This window comes from Rhinolophus sinicus, chromosome 7, assembly GCF_057876585.1.
Source record: "Rhinolophus sinicus isolate RSI-liver-muscle chromosome 7, RSI-T2T, whole genome shotgun sequence".
Taxonomy (NCBI): domain Eukaryota; kingdom Metazoa; phylum Chordata; class Mammalia; order Chiroptera; family Rhinolophidae; genus Rhinolophus; species Rhinolophus sinicus.
This window is the reverse complement of record NC_142507.1, coordinates 28574862-28595800: the sequence shown is the minus strand read 5'-3', so window position 1 is coordinate 28595800 and position 20939 is coordinate 28574862. Positions and strand designations below refer to the sequence as shown.

General features: G+C 35.2%; 1 protein-coding gene across 2 annotated transcripts in view; it reads right to left on the bottom strand.

Annotated features, from left to right (window-relative positions):
* Positions 1-394: 394 nt before the first annotated feature.
* The window catches only part of PRKDC (protein kinase, DNA-activated, catalytic subunit), a 270606-nt gene continuing 250061 nt past the window's right edge, over positions 395-20939 (bottom strand). For both annotated transcript variants that reach the window (XM_074318994.2, XM_074318995.2), the window contains exons 74-86: positions 17483-17694; positions 14987-15074; positions 14744-14887; positions 10510-10714; positions 9390-9457; positions 7320-7540; positions 6986-7078; positions 4722-4811; positions 4441-4512; positions 4165-4366; positions 3361-3549; positions 2604-2743; positions 395-2004 (exon numbers count right to left, since the gene is read on the bottom strand). In XM_074318994.2, coding sequence (XP_074175095.1) covers positions 1800-2004; positions 2604-2743; positions 3361-3549; positions 4165-4366; positions 4441-4512; positions 4722-4811; positions 6986-7078; positions 7320-7540; positions 9390-9457; positions 10510-10714; positions 14744-14887; positions 14987-15074; positions 17483-17694 — 1929 coding nt within the window. In that variant the 3' untranslated portion in view covers positions 395-1799. The remainder of the gene's footprint in view (positions 2005-2603; positions 2744-3360; positions 3550-4164; positions 4367-4440; positions 4513-4721; positions 4812-6985; positions 7079-7319; positions 7541-9389; positions 9458-10509; positions 10715-14743; positions 14888-14986; positions 15075-17482; positions 17695-20939) is intronic.

Sequence of the window (20939 nt, the reverse complement as noted above, 5' to 3'; positions counted from 1 at the left end):
ATAAAATAAGCTTCAAATGTGCAATTCTATTATACATCATCTGTATACTGCATTGTGTGCTTACCACCCAAACTCTAATCTGTCACCATATATTTGACCCCCCTTGCCCTCTTCATCCTCACCTCAACCCTTCCCCTCTGGTAACCATCCTTCTGTCCTCTATGAGCCAAATCAAATATCTTTTTTCAGCAAGAATCACAGGATTGAAGTTTGGACTACAGGTATGATTCAGACATGCAGTCCCTAAGCGTGTAATAAGGACATTTACCATCCTGATTAATTGTGCAAATATCTTATGAATGCTGTATACTGTAACTTTCTTTTTATTGCACTCTCATAGGTTCTGATGGACTTTTCAAGCCAACAGCTTTGAAATTGGACTCATACACAGTCATATGGTAATAATGAACTTTTACTGACATGAAAAGTAGTTGTTAAAAAACAGGGTTTCCCATAATATGGGAATCTAATTAATGAATATCTCCCACATTATCAGGATTCAAGTGAAAATTATGGTTAATCAGTTGTTACAGAAAATGATATATTACAATGAAGTCAACTGCAAAGTAGACTTGTTTGGCTGTTTTTATGCTGTAGAAAAAAAACACAAAACTTGTGTATATTGGTTTTCACATACATGATCACTTATTTTTCCGTAAAGATGAAATTACTTTGGTTGAATAGATACCATTTGTTGAGAACATCAAGGTTTATTTTTAATGTCATAATGCATTCAACCTATAATTATCAGAATAAATTTGCCAAGTAATATAACAAAATATAAGATGAACATTTTGCTTTTGAAACTGCGTAAGAGCTATACACTATTTTGTGAAAAAAAACTTTAATGTTCCATATTCTTAAGATTATTATTTCTCAAAAATCACACAAGTTTCCAAATATAAATGTTTGAAGAAAACAATAACATAAAGTTCAAAGCCAACCTGAAAAACGTTCCAGGTGTGTGGAGAATTAAAAGAAGGGCGTATTTACACTTTGTAATTTGATCTTGCTGTTTTAGAATGCATCTTTTTTCTTCAAATGAGGGATTCATTTCAAAACAGGGATTTATTTGATTTTCCTAGAATTGAAATGCTTAGTATTATCCCTATATTATACCTGGAATTTGTGAAGTTATCCTGACTCTATCTATCTTCTTGTTGTGGATCAGAGTGGCAAAAGTGAGTGCTAAGACCAAGTTTTTTTTAAATCTCTTCTAAATAGTTTTTCTTCTGGAGAACAATTCTATCATAAAATGTTAATACTAGAAGAGAATAAAATGAAAGAAAAAAACCTACAAAAATATCCTCAAATATCAAATGCAATCATTTCTAAATATAATAATCCATAATCATAGCTTTACCTGTTATTATTCCTGTACTAATATAATGTAACAACATATCAGTTAGGCTATTGGCTTTATTCTCACAAAGTCTTAGTGATGAAGTCTGGGTGTTATTTCCAATGTGCCATGATTACCAATGAGGACACTGAGTGGAATGTTCACATTTATAACATAAATTAAGATAGCTGGTTTACCTAATCTTTATAGCTGTATAAGCCTGGATATATATTTTTCTATTAAAATTCTATTATAACCCTAACCTAATCTTTGATTATAACCTAATCATTCATTCATATCAATATACACTTATTTATCACGATGTTGATTAAACTTCTGCTAGAAGACTGTATCACTAAATAGACTCTCTTTAAAGCTTCAGGAAAATCAACTCATTGAAAATTTAACAGATTCTTTGAACACTTTCACGTTTTTTATCTTCTGACTTCCACGGATCTCACATCCAGGGCTCCCATCCTTCCCAAGTCCTGCCAAGGATATTAGGGTCTGTTGCCTGGTCAATCAAGCACTTTACTTGAGCCTCTTCTGAAAGTCCACTCTCTGGTTCTTGGGCACGAATGTTGTGATCTTTGTTTCCTCGTGCTACAGCCATATAATCTTCAAAGGCAAGTACCTTCTCATGGCCCAGAAATAACTCATCACTGGAAAAAAAATTAAACAAGAACAAAAACATAAATCATGCATTATTTTTCCTTCCTTCCTGCATTTCTAGTTATCAAACATTCCCTCTCATCACTTATAGAATATTTTCTGCTGCACATAACCTTGAAGTCAAGAGATTCAATTTATAGAAAAACAGAACATGAATAATGCTGCTATTAATGTTTATCTACAAGTTTTTGTGCAGGCATATGTTTTCATTTCTCTTAGATGTATACTGAGGAGGCCAACTGCTAGGTCAAATGATAATTCTATGTTTAACTTTTTGAGGAACTGTCACTGTTTTTTCACAGCAGCTGCATGATTTTACATTCCTACCAGGAACATATAAGGGCTCCAACTACTCCACATCCTCACCAACACTTGTTATATTTTTTTATTAATGGGTGTGAAGTGGTACCTCATTTGCATTTCTCTGATGATTAATGATGTTAAGCATTCATTTGTAAAATGAGAATAATAGTGCTAACATCATAGACTAAATGTGAAGTTCTCAGCACTTTATACAGCATTTAGTAATTCTTCAGTAAATGGTACCATCTAGTGTTCTGATTGTTTTTTCCACAAATAATAATCTTACCAAGTAATAACTGCTGGATTGGCACCTGCTAACTTTCTCTTAGCATAACATATTTTCTGCCGAGGATACCAATTTTTTTCAGTTACATTTATTTCTTGAATCCATGATCCCCCTTTTTTCAGCATTTTCTGTTCAAAATTCTAAAGGAAAAGAACATGATTATTTCTGCTTACTGTAACAGTATATATGATCACATTCAAACAGATTAAACAAGTAATGATCTTAAACAACTATCTCTATAACTACGGAGAACTCAATAGCTTTTTATACAAATTCTAAAGATAATACATACAACAGTGACCATGATCTCGAGGGACTGCAGTTAAGCTTAAAATATCACTCCCTATGTAAAGGACACCACTGCTAGGCTTCATTCTTTTGGGCTGTATTATGAAAAACTCTTTGAGATTTAAGACAACACTGTCTTTATGATCAAGGAAAACCTCATGCAGAACAGATTTAAAAATAAAAGTTGTCTCCATGAGAAATGGAACCCACCATCACCAATGGGTCCATATTTCCTCTCCTAGTTAGAAACACATTCAATTGAAACAAGTTTTCTCCAAATAAAAGTATATTCCTTATCTGGTTTTTAGGCCAAATGACCCCCAAATGTTAATTTCAATAAATGCTTTAAAAAAAAAGTAAATATTTTAGGAAACACAATTTGATGCATTTCCATCATATAAAAGTAGATGCCAGATCAATTCCTGGTACACTGTAATGAAAGTAAAGAAGTACATATAAATCACCCTACTTTCCAGTCGAAGGAAGGGTCCTTTACAAAGACGTCCATGGTAGTAGTAAGCAGGTCAGGGTATGAGCGGAAGGCTCTCAGTGCATGCACCATGACACTGTAAATAACACCTGTTTCTTTCATTGGTAACATCAGACTGATAAATTGGCGAGTTAGACGAAAAGGCATCAACTCAGGGACTGGCAGAAACTAAACAGAAAAAAATTCATGCAAGAAATAGAATATGTGAAGTAAAAATCTCAAAGTAACAGGCACAAACAAAACATCCTCCCATAGTTATAATTCACGTTTAGTGAGAATATGAACTCCTCTTTTCTTGAAATCAGCTATACAGATATAAATTTACTATGTGCAAGAGTAATCACACAATCATCCTTGCAATGCAAAAACCTTTCAATGCAAAAAATGTGCACAGGACCACACAGCCTGCAGAGATTTAGAAGTACAATTTAAAACACTCAGAGTTTAATGTCAGAGAAAACATTTGTATTATATCTTGTACAAAACAATTTGCTTACGGGGTTTCATAAAAACTTCCACATAGTTCTCCTTATAGGAACAGGAACACATTTTATTCTTAGCTTTGATTAAATAACTTATCACACCTTCCATAAGCCGACTGAAAAAATGAAGTTGAAGTTGAGAATATCCCTTTCTGAGAGGATTTCAAATTTAATGACCATGACAAAACTGACCTAACTGACATGTCATTTCTTCTTTAAAACTATCCATTTCCAGAGGGTGTTACAAAGTCCTAGGACAATTCCAAACTAGCCAAGAACAATGAGAGCAAGAAGAGCATACCTGAGTAGCTGATCCAAATGCATGTCCAAAGTCAATTCCAATCATTGCGCCTGTCTCCATGCTTATCATGAAGTTGTTCAGATGTCTGTCTCCGATACCCAGAATCCAGTGGCTAATGCACATCAGAGCATGAGAGCTAGCAAAGTGGGTGCGGAGTGCCAGAAAGGCTTCAGGGCCCATGCTCATCTTCAGAAAGGCCCGCCTGGGAGAGGAAGACAAAACTCTGGGGTCTCTGCTACGCCACCAGCTGGCTGATAAAGTCAGAAGTATACTTACTTTAAGAGACCAGCAGGCACTTTACTTTCTCTTTTTCTGAAAGATGTGACTGTTTCAGTACGACTAGCTCCCCTATGATTTAATTACAGGAAACATCTGATTAGAACAAACTTCTCATGACTGGAAATTTAAAATTCTTTGTTTACACTGAAACTCAAATAAAAAATAACTAGATTTTGATGATCTCTCTGAGGCAAAACTTTCTAAGAAACAAAAGGATATACGCAACTTTGAGGAGCATGAACTAATCAGTAAAAAGAAAAAAATCAAAACAAACTTACTTATACATTAGCATGTAAGCACCAACACCATACTTTCCAGACATCTTTGTCAGCCAGTCTCTATATTCAAACGGTGGTGCTTTGGGATCACTAACCAATAGGAAAAACGGAATAAGCATTAGGAAGATATTTAGCATGATGATTTCAGAAGCATAGAGAACCAAGAAAAATAGTTAAGAGGCAGGGAAAAATAAATATGACTTTTAATTGTATTTAGTATTAATGCTGAACCCATGTTACTCTGGATCTAGAATATCAATATATCATTATGCATTCTTAATTACTAAAGAAACCAAAGCTATTTCCTATGTAAAAATCCAGGTACAAAACAATTAGATACAATAATTTTCCCACTTCATACAGAGAGGAACAAGATGACCTGAACGTAAGTGTTGAGACTTAGGCATATGGTTCTAAAAATTTGATCCTAGAAAAGAACCATAACAGGATGACAATACTACATGCAACTTCTTTAAAGTAGGCAAGAAATGTTAAGCCATATTACTATTACAAACAAAAAGACCACAAATTATATAGCAGACAGATTAAGTCTGCTCTTGTCATTACTTAAAACATTGCCATACTCTTTTTAACCATTTCCAGTATGCAGATACCTATAAAATCTATATTAAGAATATTTTCTTAGATTACAATGGATTTGAACTGAATTTAAAAAGCTGTTCTTAATAATGATTCATAGGCAAAAGGCAGTAACTGGGCAGTTAGAAACAATGTGATATTTGTTTAGCCACTTTTGAGTTTATATAAAAAGCTTTAACAAATTTTTCTTAAAATCTAAAGATAGAACAATTTCACAACATATTACTTAGGAGTTCAATCACTTAAGGTGAACCTTTTCTGAGGTCCTACTATGTTAATTTCATAAATAGGCCACTTGATTTTCACCTAAACTCTCTACTTTCAACTGGGATGAAAATCTTTAGTTTGGAGAACTACATGTAAATTAAGAAAAAAATAGCAATGTTTTTTAGTAATGGAGGTTAGAAGTGCTTTGTTTTAAAAAGGTAGTGGGGAAGTAATTTATACAATTTTGTATTTGAAAAGCACCTAAAACTCTATTGATACTGTTTATCTTATGCATTTTACATTACTATCCCATGTTGCAAACAGAGGCATGAGAACAAGGGAAAGGCAAGTCACTTGTCCAAGATTCCCCTTGTGAATTACGAACACTGTGAGTTAGCACCAGACCAAGCTCTGGATTTTCTGACTCCGGGAAGTACTGTTTATCAGTTTCCCTGTCTTCCAGAGAAGGCAGAAACAATTCTAGGCAAAGGACTCAAATGACTGGAATTAAAAGTTGGTAAACACTGTCCTATTGAGCAAACTCTACAAATAAGAGTTTGAAAAGAATACGATTAATTTTACAGACATCATTCCTGACTGATGACAATATCGTGTAAATACTTTCAGGAAAGAATGAGTACAATGAAAAGAAATAGGCCTTAAAGCTATTTGTTAATATTTCCCCTTCCTTTATTCTACAGCTTGTCATTAAAACTTGTCGACTCCTTCTATAGCTTGTCATCAAAACATGTCAACTCGTCCTTCAAAATGTCTTTCAATCTTGTACTTTTTTCTTTACAGAAACAAAAACCCCTTCTGATTAAAAAATACATGTTCACTGAAGAAAAGTTTGAAAATATAAAAGGATAAAGAAAAATAAAAAGCACCTATATTGTGACTTAAGTTAATCACTAATAATCCTAGTTATACCACTTAGATGCTGGGTGACTTAAAGCAAGTTACTTAACTTTTCTGGGCCTCAGCTTTCTCATCTGTACAAAGGTGATCTTACCTTGTAGATTTTTCTAAGAAATAAATGACTTCATACATATTAAGAACTGAGACTAGTGTCTAGCACACAGAAAATGTTTAATGAAATGTTAGCTGTTAATCTTATTATCTTATTATTTATTCATATTTGTTTTATTTTCTTCAAGGTTTTTTTTTTCCCACCAAAGTTAATACTTTTTTTTAACATTGTGGTAAAATATATGCAACTGCTGTTTAGAACCTTCTACTCCATTTAGTCTATTCACCTAACCAGAGGCACATTAAAGACTAGGCCAGGATTTGGCTGAGAGCACCAATTAAAAGGGGTTCTAAGATGTCACCGGAAACATGAGGTGGAGGAAATTGAATTTCCAACAACTCTTCTCAGAATGTTAAAACTAGGCAGCAGCAGGCTGGCTGGAATGGACTTGGGCAGAGCTAGAGAAAATATTTGGACTCCACATTACCTTAGGTAAGCTGCTTTCTCCTCTTGTGACATGTTACTCAAAAGAAGTTCCTTTAAGGTAAGAGTATTTTCAATCCATTCAATTAATCCTAATCTGAAAAGGAGAATAAAAGGTATATGAATACAAACTTAAACTGCTTTCTTTAAGATAAAAACTGTAAGTTTAGAAGTGTTTATTAGTTCTTTTTAGTCTCTGTTATTGTGAAATCTAAACCACTGAATTGTCAAGTAACCTCCAACCTCATCTTGGCAAAATGAAACAAAGGATTTGGCCCAGCGTAAAATTCCCATTCATATAAATCTACTCTAAAATGACAATGCCCATGTGGTCATACCTGGAGGTCATGGGTATTACGTGGTATGTCTTTAACTGCATGTTTCTCTGACTACAGGCGGCATCTCGGGAAAGAAGGACATTCATGACCTCGAAGAGCTGCTCAATGCGTTGGTCCTGCCGCAAATCTTCACCTCCCTTCACAAGGAAAGGATATTCTCTCTCATCATGGCCTCGGATGATGATACGCTTTGGTTTTCGGATAGAAGCCATTATTTTTATCTTTAAAAATTAAAAATAAAATTTTTTTAGGTGCAGCCTGAGAAATTAAGAGAATAGCCCATCATATCATCATCAAAAAAGTAAGGCTGGTTGGCACACATTCCTCAAAGAGACCTCTCTTTGAAGACTGTCAGGTGACAGAAAAAAATAGAGAACCTAGTCAGTGAAATATTTCTGTTACCTGTTCATGCCTGTAATGTTGTGCCCACAGAATTTCACACCCCTGGTTACAAATAATTCCTTATAAATGTAGATATCCTTAGCAACAAGCAACATACAACATTAACTTTCTACTTAATTTTACACAAATCTTATAATAGATACACACACATATAGTCTACTCTTCGAGTTTATTATATCCTTAAAAATGATTGATGTTAAAATACTGGAAACATACTAAGAAATTCAATAAACAACAGGATCAGAAAACTACACATGAGGTTTGACAATTAGGTTCACGAACACATTCTAAAAAAAGTGCTGCATACCTCATTGCTGAATATCACTACGGTCACCTTCAAAGTACTCCCCTTGAGAAACTATGCACCAATGCTAGTGCCTAGTCCACCCTTCAAAGCAATTTTGGAACTCTTTTTCTGGAATGGCCATCAGAGCTGTCGTCGTATTACCATTGATGTCCTGAATGTCACCAAAATGTCTTCCTTTCAATATTTCCTTTATTTTCCGGTAAAGAAAGAAATCATTGGTGGCCAGATCAGGTGAGCAGGGAGGGTGTTCCATTACAGTTATTTGTTTACTGGCTAAAAACTCCCTCACAGACAGTGCCGTGTGAGATGGTACATTGTTGTGATACAAGAGCCATGAATTGTTGGTGAAAAGTTCAGGTCGTTTTCATCTAACTTTTTCATGCAGCCTTTTCAGCACTTGCAAATAGTAAACTTGATGAACGGTTTGTCCAGTTTGTCCAAATTCATAATGAATAATCCCTCTGGTATCAAAAATGGTTAGCAACATTGTTTTGACTCTTGATTTTGGTCGTGGAGAATTGGCTAACTTCCACTGTGCACTTTGACGCTGTTTCAGGGTTGTATTGGTACACCCATGTTTCATCACCAGTGATAACATGGCCCAAAACATTGTCTTGCCTCTCCAAAAGGTCTTGGCAAACTTCGACTCGCCTTTGCTTTTGTTCATCACTGAGCTCCTGCAGGACCATTTTTGCACACACCTTTCTCTTGCCAAGAGTTTCAGTTATGATTTTCCTGTTTCTCTGTTGATGTTTACTTGGTCTACTATGCTTCTCAGTCAGCTCATGATTTTGACACACAATGCGATGAATTTTTGCAATGTTTTCATCAGTTCTGCTTGTTACTGGCTGCCCTGACCTCTCTTCATCAGTGACACGTTCTCTCCCCTCAGAAAAACATTTAATCCATTTGTACACCGCTGTTTTCTTCATAGCATTATCCCCATGAACTTGGACTAACATGTCCCTGATTTCATTTCCACTCTTGTCAAGTTTAGCAAGAAATATGATGTTTGTTTGTTGCTCTATTCAATCTCAGATGTTCTCATCATGGCACAGAAAACCACGCAACAACAATTATAAATGCCACTCAGGAAGACACCGCCACATGTCAACATGAACACAGCTGTGAGACACTGAAATACCAAGGTCATGAAACCTTACCGAGCTGTTTGTACAGTGCTGCCAATGAGTGCATGGTGGAAAGTTTGCAAACATAATTCTCACACCTCGTAGATTTGAGACCAACAGGGGAAGTTAACTGCCTTTTCTTTAGTAAAGACAAATATTCTCATAAGAAATAAATGCCACATACTAAGAATCCTAACTATGGTGACTGGGGTCACAAACACCAGCACCTACCCGCTCATCAAATCCAGCGATTCGTGCATGGTATTCTGGCACTGGCTTTCCTTTGCCATCATACTGACCTAAGACAAAACAAAGAAGCCTTACTTAGGTATAGTTTGTTACAGAACCCTGTATTTTAAAACATATGTGCTGACCTAATTAAAAAAAGCTAACCTAACATGATAAAATGTTTTTCCCTAAAAGTTTTCATTTAAAGAAAATGGACTTTAAAAAAAGTGCTATTATTTCTCAATTTGACTAATGGAAGTTATCTTCTTATTCTAATGGAGCAGACAAATTCCAAACAGGAAAAATAATGCATTGAGCTAGAACACTGTATTATTTCAGAGAATCAAGCTACATATTGGGAGGCTTACATTTTCAATTTTTTTTTTAATAAGAGTTTATTTGAGCCAAATTCACAATTGCCGGGAAGCAAAGTCTCAACAGACTGAGAAAATGCTCCTTACGTTTTCAATGTTTTTATTGAAATGACCTGTGTATGCAATGCACAGCTGTTAATAATAACAAAGGAAAGTGTTTTTCCAAATATGTTTCTTTATATCCACTGGAATGAGAATATGAGTAATGACATTGAAACATTTTTTCTGTCTGGCAAATTCCAGGGCGATGAACATGGAATACAGAAAGAATGCCTTTGAAAAGTCATGCTGTGTTCACATCTGACAACTTGCTGTGTGTCTCCATTCTTAATGTCACAATTCTTTTTCATGAAGATAAGTCATTTATCATTACCTTGTCACTTTAAATGGGACCAACATGTACATCCCAGGAAATGATTTGCATCTATACCTATATTATATTTCCGAGGAAAAGTTATTCAGGAGCAAAGCATGAGTATGTTTAGAGGAAATTACAAGTTACCATTATTATTAGAAATCTGAATACTTGTTGTCATAATCAGAAATATGGAATCAGGAATAATTAAGAAAACTATAATCTAATTAGACATTGAGTAAAGTATACTAATTCACAGTAATGATAAAAAATATAGTGAAACTTTTAATCTTTTTTAAAAAAACCAGTAACTGTCAAGATCCTGAAATTATTTTAGAAATCAAAAGTCTCGCAGTATTCTCCTTAGTTTTGTCACTCCTAAAGGTTCACTTACCAGGAATCTCCAGCTCATTTCTCAAGAATTCTATTCTGAAGTCACTCATCCAGGGTGAGCATTCTTTCAGATTCCCAGGTGGCTTTGAGTCTTTGCACATTTTTAAAAGTAGTGAGTTGGCAATGTCGTTGAAGTCACAGAGCTTCATTCCAGGTAGCTTAGAACCCCCTCTCCCAAAGTGTTTATCGAATTCTTTTCCAAAAGCCTGAAATTAATAATAATTTACCTTAGTAATAGTGTTTAAGGGAAATTTGAACTTTGGAAAAGTTTCTAGGCTTATGAATGTTTATAATAAATAAGTATCCAATTATGTAAGTTTTTTCTTGTGCTTTCACGATTTATAGTTTTGCTTTCCTTGAATGTTTCAGTACTCTATAAAACACCTGAAGCCTGTCTTCTGTTTGTTTGTGTTTCTTTTAAAAGATAGAAAGCATATAGTTGGTAGTGACTTCTAGCCATAAATTCTAATAAGGGCTGTAAAAACCTGGAAAAGTCATTTAACCTTTTTGTGTCCACTGTCTAGTTACTGATCTACATCACTGTGATAACAGGAGTAATCAGGAACAAAGCACACACAAAAATGGAGTAATTCAATTAATAAGAAGAGTCCATAATTATTTATCACAGCTGAAGAGAAAAATATTAGAATGCTACTTTCCTTAGCAAGCCATTATTTGGATCATAATCCAGTACAAACATTAGATAATTTATATTTCTAAAAGCAATTATTAGAAGTACTTTATCTTGGAACATAGCAAATATTTCTTTGTATTAGTCTCTACTCAAATATTTAAATTATAATCCTGATATAAAAATAATAAACAAAAAATAAAACTCAAGAGTATTAACAGTGACTTAAATAGTTATCAATAATTATCCAATCATCTTTAATTAGAAATGTTTACCAAATTTAGAACTAACCCCACAACATAAATCTGGTATAAATGAAACATATGCTCTATGTTAAGACAATCTACTACAGGAAAACTGACATATATAAAACAAATTTCTTCTTTAGTCTATAAATGAATTGAAAGTACAAAAACAATCTGAAATTTTTAGAATACGTGGAAAGATTGGCTATTTCCCAAACATAACCAGCACAAACAACATATCTGAATGGCATAATGCCCTTAAAGATTCTCGAAAGTGAAATTTGGGGCAATTCTGTTTTGGTAGATTATTTTAATTAATGCAAATTATGCGTTGATTTGGTACAAAGCAGAAAGTCCTGGATTGATTTTCCAAGGTACTAGAAAGTAACCTAAAGATAAGTATCATGCCTGGTAGGAATAATGGAGGTAGGTTTCCACCTCTCGGACACTGTCCCTTGATTAGGGTTGGATGCAGCTGTGCTCAGCAACAGCTGGGAAGAATAGTGGTCTATAATAGATTTTCAGCCCAGAGCCTTATGGTATCAGCATGCAGGGAAAGGAAGTGGCCATGAATTCAAAGGGACAACATGCAGTCTTTTCTGGGGGCTATGCATAATTGTTCAACATGAGACAATGAAAAGGATTGCTGCAGACATTCTCACATTGGTTGAGAAGACAGACAGGTAGCAAACTACCCTGTTTCCCCGAAAATAAGACCTAGCCGGACCATCAGCTCTAATGTGTGTTTTGGAGCAAAAATTAATATGAGACCCAGCCTTATTTTATTATAAGACTGGGTCTTACAATAAGATTAATGTAATGTACTGTAATGTAATGTAATATAATGCCGGGTCTTATATTAATTTGTGCTCCAAAACACGCATTAGAGCTGATGGTCTGGCTAGTTCTTATTTTCAGGGAAACATGGCATAGTGAAACACCCTCACTCTGGGGTAGGGTCCAGATCCCACTGGAGAGCAGGGTAGATTAGGGAAGGCTGCAGCAAAGAGGTACTACTGAAATAAAATCTTTTCACAGATGATGGATTGGTCCTACTAAACTGGGAGACTTGGTTCTAGTTTCCAATCTGCCACTCTCTGTTTGACACTGGGCAACTCACTTGTTTTTCATCTCTAGCTTCTTTGTTTAGAACAAGGTTTGGCAAACTATAGCCCAGAAGTAAAATACAGCCTACCGCCCATTTTTATAAATAAAATTTTATTGGAATGCTGCCAACCATGACTTTCACTTAATACTCTCTAGGGTTGCTTTTTCACTATAATGGCAGATGTGACTGTGACAAGAGACTTGTGACAAGAGACTGATATGGCCTGCAAAGCTGAAAATCTGGGCCTTTACAGAAAAAGTGTGCCTAAAAGTTTCTTAAACCACTGGTTTAGGGAAAAAAACCATAAACACCTTTCCAAATATAGTATTCTAAAATTTTATAAATTTTATTAATGCTAGTACATTTAAAGTATGTGTATTTCCTGTTCTGAGACTCTTGCATACCTAATGTGTAGTAGTACTATGAAACAGATTTGATATGATGTGAAGCCTAACACATGTCATAAAATGAAATACAGAGGCTTATGGTTTTACTTTCTCTTTTAGGATACATTGTTGGTCACATTTAGGTAACGATAGTCCTATACATTCCTACATTCATTCATACCTCTAAAACTACCATAAGTAGGTATGATCCAACAAAATCTACCTGTACTTATCAAAACTATACCATTCATTCATCTAATTAAAGATGCCTGTTTCACACTAGGCAGTATGCTAGGTGGAAAGAAAAGATGAGGAAGACAAAATCCCTGTTCACAAGTCTGATTTGAAAGGCATAACTTAAAGGGAAAGTTATAAACATGGTTTTCCACTCCTGAGGATTCCCCCACAAACACTTGTACACTGATATTCACAGCAGCACTAATTATAAGAGCTAAGAAGTAGAAACACCTGAAATGTCCATCAGTTGATGAAAGGATAAACAAAATGTGGCATATCCACACAGTGGAATAATATTCAGCAATAAACAGGATGAAGTACTGACACGTTACAACAGATGAACTCTGAAAACATTATGCTGAGTGAAAAAAGCCAGGTCACATATTGTATGATTTCATTTAAAGGAAATGTCCAGAACAGGCAAATCTATAGAGACAGAAGTAGTTTAGCGGTTGCCTGGGGATGGCAGGAGAGGGGAATGAGGAGTAACTGCTAACAGGTGTGGGCTTTCTTTTTAGGAGTGATGAAAATGTTCAAAAATTGATGTGTTGAGCTGTTTGCACAACTCTGTGAATATAATAAAAAGCACAGCAGTGTACATTTTACATGTAGGGTATGTGAATTATATCCTAATAAAACAGTTATTAAAAAAAAAAAAAAAAACAACAGAAGGGACAAAGATCCTCCTTTGCACTAGAGACTGTGGAACTTGAGAACTCTAGCAACATGAGTGCCAGGATTTCTTTATGCTCTTAAACTTCCTGAGCTTTAATGAACACAGGTCGTTTGACCAAAACTGGAAAAAAGCAATCAGTGTGATGGATGCTAAGAGAGGTGCATCGGTGCTTAGGCAACAGAGAGGAAGGAGCTCCTAATTCTTCTTGGCGACAGTTAAGGAGGAGGTTCAGAGAAGGATGTAAAGGAGAAATGACGCATAAGCCACATCTCTAAGGTTCAGTTCTCCAGATGGACAAGGGAGAGAAGATAAACTCGTACAGAGGGAGCAACAGGGATAAGGAATGGCGGGGTAAAGCCTGGACATTTGCAGGCTCATTTAGATCTCCACTTGCTCCAAGAGGCTTTTCCTGATTCCTTCCAAACTGAGGTGTATTCTCTTTCTTCCCACTCGAGAGCAACTTTAAAAATAGATCTCACATTTATTACATTTTTCCTTAGGCCACAGTTCTTTATATAGTATTTGTCAGAAATCCCTTTGAACTCAGGAACTGGGTCTGTCTTCTCTTTGTATTTCCTGTAGCAACCAGGAGTGTGTCTTGAACAGAGAAGTGCTCATAGTATAAATAGTTAACTTATATAAAATACACATATTTTCTTGATCCAATATTCAAATCACTGAGAATTAAAAACATTGAATTATATGTAACCTTCATATCTAAGAATCTGAGCATGAAGGAATGTAATAAAACCCCCAAAGTTTTACCTATTGCCCCACTTACCACTATTTGACCTAAAAATATGCCATTAGTATCTCATAGAAATCATCAGATCTAAAGGAAGTTTACAAATCCAACATTTTAAAAGCAGAATTGTTAACAAACCAGCAAATATACATACTGATCTTCACAATGATTCTGTTATCATAATGGCAGGCTGCTATTCACCCATACCTGAATAAACTTCCTTCTAAAAGTCCCAAGGCCTGGAGCCTTTGGGTCTCCCAAGGCTGCATACATTCTTTCATACATCTTTTCAATGTTTTTTTTATTTACAGGTTTTTTTCCTAATTCAATCTTGATGTCATCAGTCCAGTCCTATGACAAAAAAAAAAAGAAAAAAAAAGAAATCAAGCTACACTGTAAGAAGGTTTTATCCAAGTTCTATGTTTTATTTGCTAGAAGGTATAATATTACCTTAAAGAGCATTTCAGGATTTGAGAGTTGTTCTAGGGCATTAATAAAATCTTGAATCACTCCTCCTTGATCCAACTTAATTTTAATCCTATAAAAAATTACCAAGTTTAGGTCATCAAGTATCTTCCATAGATCAAAGCCTATAATTTGTAATTATAAGGACAAAGTATGTACAGTAGTATTCCCTCTTATCTGCAGTTTCTGTGGCATCAATTACCCATGGTTAACTGCAGTCTGAAAATATTAAATGCAAAATTCCAGAAATAAACAATTTGTAAGTTTCAAATTGTGTGCCATTCTAGTATAGTGTGATGAAATCTCGTGCCGTCCTGCCGGGACATGAATCATTTGTCTCCAGCATATCCTCCCCACTACATCTCATCACTTAGGCATTATATGAGCATCATCTCACATTATCACTAGAAGAAGGGTGAGTATAGTACAATAAAATATTTTGAGACCATATTCACATAACCTTTATTACAGTATAATGCTGTAACTATTATTTTGTTATTGTTGTCAACCGCTTACTGTGCCTAATTTATAAATTAAACTTTATCACAGATATTTCTGTACAGGGTAAAAAAAATACAGGTAACCCCCGTATAACACAGCACTTCTACAACATGGTTTTACTCTAATACGATTCAAGAATTGGGGAAAACCCTCGTACAACACAGCATCCTACAACACGGTTTCACTCTAACATGGCTTGAGAATTAAGAGAAATTCCCGAACAACATGGACTATAATAAGAGCTTTTAAGAGCAAAAAATATCTCATTTGAAATTAGGGAAATCCTCTAATAACACGGAATGTAATAAAAGCTTTTAAGAGCAAAAGATATCTCATTTGAAATTTTTCATTCGAGGGTCGATGTCGTATCAGATTTGAGTGCAGAATTTTTAAATTATTAGAATTTTATTTTCTTTAATTTTTTTATTTCTTTATTTTGGGAAGGGGAACAGGACTTTATTGGGTAACAGTGTGTACTTCCAGGACTTTTTCCAAGTCAAGTTGTTGTCCTTTCAATCTTAGCTGTGGGGGGAGCAGCTCAGTTCCAGGTCCATTTGCCACTGTTAGCAGCAGGCGGCACAGCCCATGATCCCTTGCGGGAGTCGAACCAGCAACCTGATGGTTGACAGCCTGCGCTCCAACCAACTGAGCCATCTGGCACTGGCCCATGTGGGAATTGAACCGGCAGCCTTTGGCGTTAGGAGCATAGAGCTCCAAATGCCTGAGCCACCGGGCAGGCCCCAAAATTCATTAGAATTTTAAACCCATTTTGTTCGTGGAGTATTAAATTCAGAGGATGAAGATATCTTGTCAAAAAGAAAACACCCTCAGTTAATGGTGCTTAGTAGTGATGATGAAGAAAACATTAATAAATACTGTTATACTTTTGGTGAAAATTGCTTTAGTAATTTCTCTTAATTATAAAAACATGATAGTATGTTTTTTAAATTTTTGGAACCTAGCCCCCTTTTTTGTACTAGTTCTTTGTTTCGTATAACGCGGATTCACATAACACGGCAATTTTTAGGAACCTAGTAACTGTTATACAGGGGTTACCTGTAGTATCTATAGGGTTGGGTACTATGTGCAGTTTCAGGCATCCACTGATGGTCTTGGAATATTTCCCTCATTGATAAAGAGGGACTACTATATATTCTATAAAGATAAAAAATAAACCTTACAAATAATGTCAACATTTTGACGTACATAATTTGATACATACAGTTCCTGAAGTTACATTCTGAAAGAAAAGGCCACTTTCTTGACACACTTTCAAATGTTTTTCTTTAAAAAAAAAAAAAAAATCAAACACGTTGCAGTTGACTCTTTTGAGAGACCATGGGGTAGGCAGGACACCAGCATTGGCAGATGGTGTGTGCCCAGCCAACCCATCGATAAAACTGTGACAAAAGCTATGCCTTACTCTGTTATCTTCTCAGAAACAAAACACTAAATAATAAGGCTAATCAGCTCATGACAAAAAAAGCTCTTGTCAGAGAATGTCAACTAAAATACCGTGCGTTTACAAAGTATTCTTGTAAAAGTAATACACCATCGCTAGGTGTGTCAACTATCTCTGTTTCTAAATCAATTGAAGAAGTGAAAAGGATGACACTTCAGGCAGTCTACTGAATTCTAATTAAAAAGAGGTGCTTCCCATATATTTTCAATTAAAGAAAAATATCAGGAACTCATTTTGAAAAGCATCTCATCTAGTCTGTTTCAACCAACAAATTACTACTAGCATGAGGGTAGAAGGTTTCATGAATATTCTCTGATGAAATATATTTAAAAAAGAAATTCTACAATAACATACCCAGGCTCGACAGATTCAGCAGACAGATGTCTACAATTTTTTATCCTACAGTGACAACTCTAATTAATTTGCAGACACATATAAGCTTCCATGAGTTTGCTTTTACCATACACATTTTTTATAACCTGTAGTATTTTATCAACCTAATTTCTTTCTAATATCACCTTGCCACAAACTCCTTATTCTTATGACCAGCAGAAGTATCTTTGAAGGAATAGCTTTCACTGCTTATTATGAATGGGTAGACAATCGCCTGTGGATAGTTATCAGCAATCTCTTCCACAGTGTGCTGGATGGCAACAGCTTCATCTTTGTCCAGTAAGGCCACCAGGTGGCTGATCCAGCCAATGAACTGCCAGCAAGGAATGGAAAACATCTAAAACACAGAGAGCTGTAACTTAATAACGAGCAAAACATTTAACATTGTTTTATTATAAAAGTAATGTGTCCAATATAAAAGTGTGTGTGTGTGTATGTATATATATATATATATATATATATATATATATATATATATATATATATAAAATCAGAAGTATGAAAACAGACAGAGGTATAAAATAGTCTTTTCTCCCTCAGCTTCCTCAGTTCCTATTCCACTGAGAACCATTCAACTCTTCCAGATGTTTTCTATGCATGTGCACACATATCCTTTCTTTATAAGAATGGAATCAGAATAGACATACTATTGCTGGTTTTTCTTAGATTTACCTCATTCCTTTTAACAGCTGTTTAGTATTCCATTTTATTTAACTACTGCTTCACAATGAAAATTTTAGGGTATTTTCCAATTTTTGCTATTTCAGCTAATGCTACAGTGGACATCCCTATATGTTTATCTCTTTGTACTTGTGCTATATACACATAGGGTAAATTCTTAGAAGTAAAATTACTGTTTCAACATTAACAACTATAAAAAACATTGCTAGGTTTCCCTCCAAAAAGATTTCTCAAATTTTCACTTCTTTTTTTTCTTTTCCATTATTACTATTTTTAATTTATTGGGGTCACAATTGTTAGTAAAATTACATAGTTTTCAGGTGTACAATTCTGTATTACATCATCTATAAATCCCATCGTGTGTTCACCACCCAGAGTCAGTTCTCCTTCCATCACCATATATTTGATCCCCCTTACCCTCATCTCCCGCCCCTTACCCTCTGGTAACCACTAAACTATTGTCTGTGTCTATGAGTTTCTGTTTCTCATTTATTTGTCTTGTTCTTTTGTTGTTTTTGGTTTATATACCACATATCAGTGAAATCATATGGTTCTCTGCTTTTTCTGACTTATTTCGCTTAGCATCATACTCTCAAGATTCATACATGTTGTCACAAATGGTACTATTTCATCTTTTCTTACTGCTGAATAGTATTCCATGGTGTATATATACCACAACTTCTTTACCCATTCATTAAAGAAGGACATTTTGGTTGTTTCCATGTCTTGGCCACCGTAAACAAAGCTGCAATGAACATTGGAGCACACGTTGTCTTTATGTATAAATGTTTTCAGATTTTTTGGGTAGATACCCAGGAGAGGGATTGCTGGGTCATATGGTAATTCTATGTGTAATTTTTTGAGGAACCTCCACACTGCCTTCCATAACGGCTGCACCAGTCTGCATTCCCACCAACAGTGTATGAGGGTTCCTTTTTCTCCACAGCCTCTCCAACACTTGTTACTATTTGTCTTGTTGATGATAGCCATTCTGACTGGGGTGAGGTGATATCTCATTGCGGTTTTTATTTGCATTTCTCTGATGATTAGTGATGTTGAGCATTTTTTCATATGTCTATTTGCCATTTGTATGTACTCTTTGGAGAAATGTCTCTTCAGGTCTTCTGCCCATTTTTCAATTGGGTTGTTTGTTTTTTCGTTGTTGAGTTTCATGAGTTCCTTGTATATTTTGGATATTAGCCCCTTATTCGAGGCACTGTTAGCAAACGCCTTCTCCCATTCAGTTGGTTGCCTCTTTATTTTGTCGGTGGTTTTTTTTGCTGTGCAGAAGCTGTTAAGTTTCATATAGTCCCATTTGTTTATTTCAGCTTTTACTTCCATTGCCTTGGGAGTCAAATTCATAAAATGGTCTTTGAACCCAAGGTTCATAAGTTAGTACCTATGTTTTCTTCTATGCAGTTTATTGTGTCACGTCTTATGCTTAAGTCTTTCATCCATTTTGAATTAATTTTGGTACATGGTGACAGACAGCAGTCCAGTTTCATTCTTTTGCATGTGGCTATCCAATTCTCCCAGCACCATTTATTGAAGAGGTGTCTTTCCTCCATCGTATGTTTTTTAGCTTCTTTGTCAAAAATTATCTGTCCATATTTATGTGGTTTTATTTCTGGGTTCTCCATTCCATTCCATTGGTCTATGTGTCTGTTTTTTCTGCCAATACCATGCTGTTCTGATGGTTGTAGTCCTGCAGTACAAGCTAAAGTGAGGGAGTGCGATACCTCCAGCATTGTTCTTTTTTCTTAAGATTGCTTTGGCTATTCGGGGTCTTTTGTGGTTTCAAACAAATCTGATGATTCTTTGTTCTATTTCTTTAAAAAATGTCATTGGGATTTTGATGGGGATTGCATTAAATCTGTATATTGCTTAGGGTAATATGGCCATTTTAACTATGCTGATTCTTTCAATCCATGAGCACGGAATGTCATTCCATTTCTTTGTGTCTTCTTCAATTTCTTTCAAAAATGTCTTATAGTTTTCAGCATTAGGTCCCTCACATCCGTGGTTAAGTTTATTCCTAGGTATTTTATTCTTTTTGCTGCAATTGCAACAGGAATTGTTTTTTGTATTTCTTTTTCTGAGATTTCATTGTTAGTATATAGGAATGCAATGGACTTTTGTATGTTGATTTTGTAGCCAGCAACTTTACTGTATTCGTTCATTGTGTCTAAGACCTTTTTAGCGGAGTCTTTAGGGTTTTCTATATATAGCATCATGTCATCTGCAAAGAGTGATAATTTAACTTCTTCATTTCCAATTTGGATGCCTTTTATTTCTTTCTCTTGCCTGACTGCTCTGGCAAGGACTTCCAACACTATGTTGAAAAGCAGAGGTGATAGGGGACAGCCCTGTCGTGTTCCTGAACGTAGAGCAAAGGGCTTCAGTTTTTCTCCATTAATTATGAGATTAGCAGAGGGCTTGTCATATATGGCCTTTATTATGTAAAAGTATTTTCCTTCATACCTATTTTATTAAGTTTTTAATCATAAATGGATGTTGTATCTTGTCAAATGCTTTTTCTGCATCAATTGATATAATCATATGATTTTTGTCCTTTATTTTGTTTATGTGATGTATCACATTGATGGATTTGCAGATGTTGGACCATCCTTGTGCCCCGGGGATGAACCCACTTGGTCATGATGAATAATCTTTTTAATGCATTGTTGTCTTCGATTTGCTAGAATTTTATTTAGGAGTTTTGCATCAGTATTCATCAGAGATATTGTTCTGTAGTTTTCTTTTTTTGTGCTGTCCTTACCAGGTTTTGGTATCAGGGTAATGATGGACTCATAAAATGAGTTAGGGAGTACTGCCTCTTCTTCAATTTTTTGGAAGAGTTTGAGCAGGATTGGTATTAGATCCTCTTTGAAGGTTTGGTAG